We start from the raw sequence: 10,054 nt of genomic DNA on the forward strand, positions 1-10,054 counted from the left end.
CCTGGCGGAGGGACAGCTGTCTGAGCTGTTGAGTCCTTGCTGACGTCCTCTTGCTTCCGTAAGGGGGCTGAGAGCCACCGTCGTCATAGAGTATGCGGGGCGCCATCATTGCCTTTCTGGCGGAGCGAGCCAGATGGGACGCCGGTCTTGTTCCCCGTGGCCCGAGTCAGCTCGGGGTACGGTGATGATGGCGTCTCCTGTTGACGTGGCTGGTCTGCGCCCTAGGTTGGGTGATGTGGAAGCTCCTCCGAAGCCGAGGTCGAGTCTGTCTTCTGTGGCCGAGGTCGAGTCCGAGCCCCTGGTTTGGGCGAGGCGAAGACCGTCGGCTGAGGCCAGGGCGGAGTCAGAGCCCTGGGGTCGGGCGAAGCGGAGTTTGTCGTCTTCTGGGGCTGAGCCCGAGTCCGAGCCCTAGGTCGGGCGGAGCGGAGTTCGTCGTCTTCCGGGACTTAGCCCGAGTCCGAGCCCTGGGTCGGGCGGAGCGGAGTTCATCGTCTTCCGGGGCTTAGCCCGAGTCCGAGCCCTGGGTCAGGCGGAGCGGAGTTCGTCGTCTTCCGGGGCTTAGCCCGAGTCCGAGCGTTGGGTCGGGCGGAGCGGAGTTCGCCGTCTTCCGGGGCTTAGCCCGAGTCCGAGCCCTGGGTCGGGCGGAGCGGAGTTCGCCGTCTTCCTGGGCTTAGCCCGAGTCCGAGCCCTGGGTCGGGCGGAGCAGAGTTCGCCGTCTTCCGGGGCTTAGCCCGAGTCCGAGCCCTGGGTCGGGCGGAGCGGAGTTCGCCGTCTTCCGGGGCTTAGCCCGAGTCCGAGCCCTGGGTCGGGCGAAGCGAAGCTTCCTATGGTGCCTGCGGCCGGGCCTGACTGCCTGTCAGCCTCACTCTGTCAAGTGGCACCGCAGTCGGAGCGGCGCAGGCGACGCTGTCTTTCTGTCAGGTCGGTCAGTGGAGCGGCGGAGTGACGGCGGTCACTTCGGCTCTGTCGGCTGGGGGCGCGCGTCAGGATAAAGTTGTCAGGCCGCCTTTGCATTAAATGCTCCTGCGATTTGGTCGGTTGGTGCGGCGATTTGGTCAGGGTTGCTTCTTGGCGAAGACAGGGCCTCGGGCGAGCCGGAAATATGTTCGCCGCTGGAGGGGGGGCCTCGGGCGAGACGGAAATCCTCCGGGGTCGGCTGCCCTTGTCCGAGGCTAGGCTCGGGCGGGGCGTGATCGAGTCCCTCGAATGGACTGATCCCTGACTTAATCGCACCCATCAGGCCTTTGCAGCTTTATGCTGATGGGGGTTACCAGCTGAGAATTAGGAGCCTTGAGGGTACCCCTAATTATGGTCCCCGACAGTATGTAAAAAAGTCGAGTCTGTCCTTGACCGTCCTCTCGCTCTGTGCGGAGGCTCGGGGCTGCTCTCGCAAACCCGGCTCCAGCCAAACCGTTGATAGCGTCAACATACCAGCCCGAGAACTTGGGACACGACCGTGCACCCGGGCTACGGCCAGCTCGCATGAGGGAACAACCAGACCGGCCGAAGCATCGCGAAACGCATTAAGACCTCGAAGGAGTCAAACCACTCCTCCGAGGCCTCGGGGGCTACACCCGGCGGGTGCGCTCGCGCGCACCCACCGGAACAAAACGCCACCGAGAAAGGCCGGTCCCTTTGCAAAAAAGTGCGACAAAAGCCTCCAAGCGAGTATTAACACTCCCTTCGAGGCTCGGGGGCTACTATCGGGGACCATAATTAGGGGTACCCCCAAGACTCCTAATCTCAGCTGGTAACCCCCATCAGCACAAAGCTGCAAAGGCCTGATGGGTGCGATTAAGTCAAGGCTCGGTCCACTCAAGGGACACGATCTCGCCTCGCCCGAGCCCAGCCTCGGGCAAGGGCAGCCGACCCCGGAGGATTTACGTCTCGCCCGAGGACCCCGTCCAGCAACGGACACACCTTCGGCTCGCCCGAGGCCCAGTCTTCGCCAAGAAGCAACCTTGGCCAAGTCGCCACGCCGACCGACCGTATCGTAGGAGCATTTAATGCAAGGATGGCCTGACACCTTATCCTGACGCGCGCCCTTCAGTCGATAGAGCCGAAGTGACTGCAGTCACTTCGCCGCTCCACTGACCGGCCTGACAAGAGGACAGCGCCGCCTGCGCCGCTCCGACTGATGTGCCACTCGACAGAGTGAGGCTGACAGCAGCCAAGACCGGCCTCGGGCGCCACAGGAAACTCCGCCTCGCCCGACCCCAGGGCTCGGACTCGGGCTCAGCCCCGAAAGACGACGAACTCCGCCTCGCGCGACCCCAGGGCTCGGACTCGGGCTCAGCCCCGGAAGACGACGAACTCCGCCTCGCTCGATCCCAGGGCTCGGACTCGGGCTCAGCCCCGGAAGACGACGAACTCCGCCTCGCCCGATCCCAGGGCTCAGACTCGGGCTCGGCCCCGGAAGACGACGAACTCCGCCTCACCCGACCCCAGGGCTCAGACCCGGCCTCGGCCTCAGCCGACGGTCTCTGTCTCGCCTGACCCAGGGCTCGGACTCGACCTCGACCTTGGAAGACAGACTCAACCTCAACCTCGGAGGAGCCTCCGCCTCGCCCAACCTAGGGCTTGGACCGACCACGCCACAGGGGGAGCCATCATTACCCTACCCCTAGCTAGCTCTGGCTACGGGGAACAAGACCGGCGTCCCATCTGGCTCGCCCCGGTAAAACAAATAATGATGGTGCCCCGCATGCTCCATGACGACGGCGACACTCAGCCCCCTTACGGAAGCAAGAAGACGTCAGCAAGGACTCGACAGCCCCGACAGCTGTCCTTCCGCCAGGCTCCAGCGCTCCTCCGACGGCCACGACACCACACGAACAGGGTGCCAAAACCTCTCCGGCTGCCACGACGGCATGTACTTAGGGCACTAGCTCCTCTCTGTTAGACACGTTAGCACACTGCTACATCCCCCATTGTACACCTGGACACTCTTCTTACGCCTATAAAAGGAAGGTCCAGGGCCCTCTTACAGAGGGTTGACCGCGCGGGGAAGGACGGGACGGCGCGCGCGTAAGCCTCTCGCTCCCTCCCACGCGGACGCTTGTAACCCCCTACTGCAAGCGCACCCGACCTGGGCGCGGGACAAACACGAAGGCCGCGGGTTTCCCCTTTTACGCCTGCCTCCCTCCGGCTTTTTTCCCCCCTTCGCGCTTCGTCTCGCGCCGACCCATCTGGGCTGGGGCACGCGGCGACAATTTACTCGTCGGTCCAGGGACCCCGGGGTCAAAACGCCGACAAATATCATTTGCAAGCTTCAAAATTCACCTCCAAAGTCGGTAAAACCATGTCCCTAGGTGTTGTGAAGATTAATTGTACAAAGTCGGTAAAAGCATGTCCCTATTTACAGCTGGATTTCAACTATCCAAGTCTAAATATAATCATTAGGGACGGTGGCAGTTGCAGGGCGGGTGAGACTGAAGCCCCCCTAGCCCCTATTGCTCATAGAGCTCCATAAAGCCCTCTTAAAAATGGCATCCTATATTTCTCTGTATGTATTTTATGATTTTTATTGTCCATCGATGTTTTAATATACGGCTACTTTAAACTATTATATTTGTTTATCATAGGTGGTTTAGTAAGATTGTGTGGTGGTAGCGGTTTAGTACGACCACTCCTGAAAATTTTTTAGGGCTCCATCTCTGCTAGTCATCAACAAAGGTCCAATTGAGCTTTTGGAGTCCAATCCGCATTTTCTAGATGGATGCTAATTTGGTATCAAAAGGATCGAGTAAGGAATGAACCTTGGAACCTGAAACCGCCGCCGTGGTGTTTACTTGTTTTAAACCAAAGTTTACAAACCAAATAATTTTCATGGATATTTTATATATCCAGGTCAGGAAACTGCGATTCGAAACCAAACCTGGAGCAGAAAACGAATAAGAAAGGCACGTGCTTCAGCCCACCAAGACAAAAAGAAAACGGAGCTGTAAAGCTCGGCCTGCGCAATAGCAAACAGCTAGCGTAATAACGAGAGCCTTGTCGTGGAACGAAGGAAACGCCAAAGGACGTCACGCGCTTGAGGCCTACACGTATGCGCCGCGGCGGGCCCGGCACGTGCACCTGGCGCCGAGCTGGGCCGGACTCGGCCAAGGCCGCCCGCAGTGGCCCACGCCGGATCCGCGTCACCCCGTCGCCTCCCCTCCCGCAGGCCGCATCTATAAAAAAAAGCGAGCTGCGATCCTCCCGCCTAGTCTCCTCAACGCATCCACGACGACAACACCAATCATTCCTTTCCAATCTGCAGCCAGCCTCTGATCGCCGTCGACCGACCGATCGGATGCCGATGGCGAAGCCGAGCGTGGCGGTGGCGGAGGCTTCCGGCGTCCCAGCGCAGGCGTCGTGCTCGTGCCCCTGCCCGGGGACGACGCTGTTCCCGTACCCGCCGCCGCGCGGCGCCAGCGGGATCGCAGCCGCCGCCGTGCGCCGCAAGTGCTTGCAGGCGGAGGTGGGCGGCGGCGCCTGCTGGGGCGTGGAGTCCATGCGGGCGTCGTCGCCCACGCACGCCAGGGCCGCAGCCGCGCTCGCCGGCGCCGGCGCCGACGAGGAGGAGGAGCGCGCCGCCTGGATGGCGCGGCACCCGTCGGCGCTGGGCAAGTTCGAGAGGATCGTGGCGGCGTCCGAGGGCAGGCGCATCGTCATGTTCCTGGACTACGACGGCACGCTGTCGCCCATCGTGGACGACCCCGACGCCGCCTTCATGAGCGAGACGGTGAGCAGGCCGAACCAGCTAGCTAGCGCGTTAGTAAGTTAGTTGCGTACCTGCTGTTCGGTGGTCGGTCGATGCTGCTCACTTGCTCATGCTCACGAGAGCTTGTTGGTTTTGGCCAAGCAGATGCGGATGGCCGTGCGTAGCGTCGCCAAGCATTTCCCGACGGCGATCGTGAGCGGCCGGTGCCGCGACAAGGTACCCACCCCACCCACCTCACTGCATCATATATACTAACTGACAACAGCAACTAACTAACCGAGAGGGGTCTTCCGACGCATGCATGCAGGTGTTCGGGTTCGTGAAGCTGGCGGAGCTCTACTACGCCGGCAGCCACGGCATGGACATCAAGGGTCCGGCCAAGGCCTCTTCTTCCCGGCACGAGAAGGCCAAGGTGACACATCATCGCCTAGCTTATTCATCCATTGTTGTAACTTTATTAACTTTTATACAACCGAATCGAACCAAATTAACAGGCAAAAGGAGTCCTGTTCCAACCGGCAACGGCGAGCGAGTTCCTGCCCATGATAGAGGCTGTGCACGAGCGCCTGGTAGAGACGACGCGCAGCATACCCGGGGCCAAGGTGGAGAACAACAGGTTCTGCGTCTCCGTCCACTTCAGATGCGTCGACGAAAAGGTTCGCCCGCCCGCCCGCAATAATTAGCCAAAACAGCCGTCGTTTTCAGCTTTATCTGGCTGGCTGCTCTCGCCCCCGTGCCCCCCTCCACTTGTGCGTATTGCTGCTATACGCCCTCCATTGGCAAACACTAGACCTAATAAATAAGCTACGAGACGCATCGTCCTAACTGACATGATGATCTATGGTCGATTCGATCGATGGTGTTCAGATGTGGGGCGAGCTGTGGGAGTCGGTGAAGGGCGTTCTGCGGGAGTACCCCAGGCTGCGGCTGACGCAGGGGCGGATGGTGCTGGAGGTGCGGCCCACCATCAAGTGGGACAAGGGCAAGGCGCTCGAGTTCCTGCTCGAGTCGCTCGGCTTCGCGGGCTGCACCAACGTCCTGCCCGTGTACATCGGCGACGACCGCACCGACGAGGACGCCTTCAGGGCGCTGCGGCGCCGGGGCCAGGGCCAAGGCGTCGGCATCCTGGTGTCCAAGCACCCCAAGGAGACCAGCGCCTCCTACTCGCTCCAGGAGCCCGCCGAGGTGCATCTCTATCTATCTATCTGTTCCGACCCCGCCCGTGTCTACGTCCACATCTCGCGTCCTCCTCCACCACTACTGTCCCTTTCGGTCGTCCTGTGCAGCCGCCAATTAATGCGCCTGCTACTCCGCCGCCGTCGCTGATTTTTTTTTTTTTTTTTTTTTTTTTTTTTTTTTTTTTTTTTTTTTTTTTTTTTGCTCGTGGACGCGCAGGTGATGGAGTTCTTGCTGCGGCTCGTCGAGTGGAAGCGCCTCTCCAGGCTGAGTCGGACGCAATGAGACGATCGACGCAACGGACCAAGCTAACTGATGCGGCCAAGTGCCAGTTAGTAGGGTGTGTGTAACAACTAACAAGCAAGCATGCGCGTACATTATTGCCCAATAGCTAGTGCGTGTTCAATTATTAATATACCGACCTGCCAAGAGCATGGGTTTGTTAATCGGGAACATATCTGGTGCAAATCAACTCCTCTGTGCAAACATGCAAACTTTTAATCTAGGCCACATGATGTTGATAAAATGGACAAAGGGGCGTAGATAATTTTACACTTAACCACCCACTACTAATCACACTTTTTCAAATCCCCCTCCCACTCCCCCCGCACGGCTCCTTGGACCAACATTATGTGGTTCAGATTATAAGTTTTCACGGTTACGCGGAGGAGTTGTTTTGCAGCAGATATGTTCCCTTGTTAATCAACGTGGATGCATACAAGCAAACCCAAGGGCATGCATGTACGATGCAATTATTGCAATGGACGCGAATCATCCAGTTTCTATATAATTTATTATACTGCCATATCAGCATTTTAGTGATGTGGTAAGAGTTTTAATGAGGAAAGAGAAGGAAATGATTTCTCTCCTAAGAAACCAAGTCGCCACGTGTACCAAAACCTATGGAAACGACTGAAATCGTGTTGAACAAGAGATGGCCAAACGGGCCGCCCGGCCTAACCCATTTTGGGCTTAGTCCGTTAGACACGGTTAGAAAATCGGACCAGACTGTCTAAGTCCGCGGGCTCGTTTTCCTGTCCGAGCCCAGCCCGTAGTGGGCCTAAACGTGCTGGACCGGCCCGTTTAGCACGGAAAAAGTGGGACAAAAAACGGGCTAAGCGGTCCGGTAAGCACGATTTAGTGCAAAAAAGTGAGCTTAACGGGCTTAAAGGTAAACGGGTCGTGCCGGGCTAGCCCACAGTGCCTAGTTTCCTGTCCGAGCTCGACTCGCTTATTCGTGTCGAGCCGGCCCGGGCCGGCATAGAACCGGGCCGTGACGGGCTCGGATCGGGCCAAAACAGAGGGCTTCGTGCCGGGCTCGCGGGCCTCGTGCTTATTGGCCATCTATATGTTGAACGTACCGGGCAGTTTCCATCCTCGTTTTCTTCACTTTCCTTCGGATCTCCTGTGACTCCCCCACCATTGGTGAGCTGTTGCAACTCAGTCCAAACTCAAATATGCCTCCTGTAGAGAATAAAAAGTGGCATGCGACCGCAAACGGCGGTCACGATGTCCCGTGCGTAGCCTCAAACCGCTGCAAAGCCGCCACCCAACAATCACATCTTCTTGTATGCGATTAACGTCGAGCCATTGTGCTAGCTCCATTGTACATACCATCCGATCCAAAATACAAAAAATGGAGCGCTTTGGCCTACCGGATCTGACCTCCCCTGCCTGTAGACCTACCAAGGGGAAAGATGGATCCACACACTAGAGTCACTGACCTAGTCGGCACCATAGTGGTTGTTGAATCTTGCTCTTGCCGAATGCGAGAGCCCCACTATTGCCTTCCTCATGGTCGCAAGCGATGGTGAGGCAGGAGAGGGGGAGGGGGGCAAGGGTAGCGGCAGCAGCGCATGCGTTATAGTTTTCGCATGAGCCGCCCCTGTTGATTACCTGTTTTGACTCCTAAGGGAAACCAAAACAGGGTAACTTAAAAATAAAAGAGGTTTGTTTCTTCGTTCTTTCTACAAGAGAAGAATGAAGGAAGAAGAATAACAAGACCTTTGAGCAATGAAATTAATATACGTGAGAGAGATATCGAAACTATGTCTCCTTTATTATCTTTCCTTGATTACAAACAAATACATGCATACCTTCGTGACTTGAGACACTAATACGAAGATATAGGAAATCACAGCTTCGAAGGCAGAGCAATGCAATTCTCCCCCCAAAGGGTGCTCGTATGCATGGCACTATACCTCTATTTATAGTAGCGGACTAGGGTAAATTTCGTATAAAATTACAATTGTGCCCTTAGTTCTTTTGCATTTAAGCTACAAGATCTTTTAAGGGTACTATTGTCCTTTCCTTCATCAAACGTGTTGTCCAAGACTTAAAGATTTCACTGTTTATCCCTCCTGGTTCTTCATCATGTATTCAGACCGCAGAGCCGAAGCATCTTTAGCTTCGTGTTCGTGTGTGCCGTTTAAATGCGAACGAGGGTAGACTTCGTCAATCCAAACAGACTTAGCAATAATTGACAAATCAATGTTTTGAGTACCTTCGCCGACCGAAGAGGAACCCCTCCCCAAAACATGCCCCAACAAAGAGAGACATGGGGGAGAGAGAGAGAGATTTGTATAGTATTATCTCCATTCTCGAATATTTGTTGCCGGCTAGTTTATTTCTGAACTAAAACGTGACAAATAAAAAAACAGAGAGGGAGGAGACAATTTTTAATAGAGTTACATCATTGTAGTCTTATAGTTTTTACCAAGTTTATAGAAAAATACGCATAATATCCTAAGTTCAATAGATACGTCCTCAGACAATATTTTGAGTGTTATCTATACACTTTGTTAAAGTTAGGCGAGTTTTATATTTAACTTAGAACAAAGCTAAAATAACAAGACGTCGTACTGGCAATATACGGTGATCGAGATCCTGACAAACACTAATTAATTATATATGTCTTCGTTTCTTGCGACTATAGATGATCTGCTTTTACATCACATATAATTGACCTTTGTAGCTAGGACAGCTAAGTACGCTGTCTGACATGTCCCGAACACTACGGCCTGCCTTCCTTTCTTAGGGATCCAACGTGTACTCGCTATTGTCTTCTTGTGATCCCTCTCGTGGTTCCCGAAACGCCATGTGCAGACTTGTCCAGTTGCTGTATGTACGACGACAGTGGGTGTGGGAGTGAAGCTTCATTGTCCACGGTCGGTCACTGTAGGAAGTAGGACCGAATTGTTTGCATCAATAGGACCAAGACCAAGTGTCAGTCATTATCATTGTTCCTTAATTCAGTAGACACCTGCTAATAACTACTATACTACTGATAAGTGATAAGTGATAGAAATATACAGGAAAAGAGGAGAACAACACCGTGAATTTGCAGACACAGCTGGAAGTGGTTCATATACTAGGGCAGTAGAAACAACTCGAAATGTTTTTTCAGTTCATTCACAGCTTGCTTGCTGCAGTTAATCATCTTGAAGGGACTCTTTAATTTGTCCTTAGAGACATGCACTCAAAGTCACGAGACATCGACAAAATGAAAGGTACATACATCGATCTTCCCCACCTCGTACCGCCTGAACATGCCAATACAACCTGTCTGGCGAATCCAGCACTATATATGTAAGCACTGCATCGTCCACAGTAGGTTGAGTTGAGGGGACGACAAACTAAGCAATGATTAGTGCAGCCTATTATACTACAATCCAGCACCATGCATGCACTGGATCGTAGATTATTACCATGATTTAATCGGTCGCGTTATTGGTTCTTCCAAACCGCACTGAACTACAACCAAAGCAACAATCATTAAGTCTTGATAATATTTGCAAACAAACGAAAGGCGGCGAACTACTAGAAGATTAGACCCCAAACGATTTATAGCATCGTAAAGAAACTGGAGTCAGGAGTGCTCTCCTTTTACGTTTCACCAGGCTAGTCTCAGGTACAGTTGTGAAGCTAGCAAATATTTTATCGGGGTTATCAGTATTATCTACTGGATCTTTAATTTAAAACTCTTGTTATTAACACCGTTTTCTATTATGTATTTAGAAAATTATCGGGCTCAGCTGACCCCAAAATAAGGCCGGGTTCCGCCCCTGCACTAGGAACTGATACGTGTGTAGTAAAATAATGCTCTATTATCTATTTCTATTTATTTTTGAACTAAATATAATTTAGGACTCTAACTTGTTATGAATAAATGTT

The 10,054-nt window shown here is 54.1% G+C and overlaps 1 protein-coding gene across 2 annotated transcripts; it reads left to right on the forward strand.

Annotated features, from left to right (window-relative positions):
* The first annotated feature begins 4,198 nt into the window (after positions 1-4,198).
* LOC107546758 (trehalose-6-phosphate phosphatase2) lies at positions 4,199-6,666 on the forward strand. Of its 2 annotated transcripts, none has more exons than XM_020547993.3 (6): positions 4,199-4,759; positions 4,850-4,921; positions 5,013-5,117; positions 5,200-5,361; positions 5,573-5,890; positions 6,101-6,666. In XM_020547993.3, the coding sequence occupies exons 1-6, from the start codon at positions 4,295-4,297 to the stop codon at positions 6,164-6,166; spliced, it is 1,188 nt and encodes a 395-aa protein (XP_020403582.1). In that variant the 5' UTR covers positions 4,199-4,294; the 3' UTR covers positions 6,167-6,666.
* Positions 6,667-10,054: the final 3,388 nt, after the last annotated feature.

Source organism: Zea mays, chromosome 2, assembly GCF_902167145.1.
Source record: "Zea mays cultivar B73 chromosome 2, Zm-B73-REFERENCE-NAM-5.0, whole genome shotgun sequence".
Classification (NCBI taxonomy): domain Eukaryota; kingdom Viridiplantae; phylum Streptophyta; class Magnoliopsida; order Poales; family Poaceae; genus Zea; species Zea mays.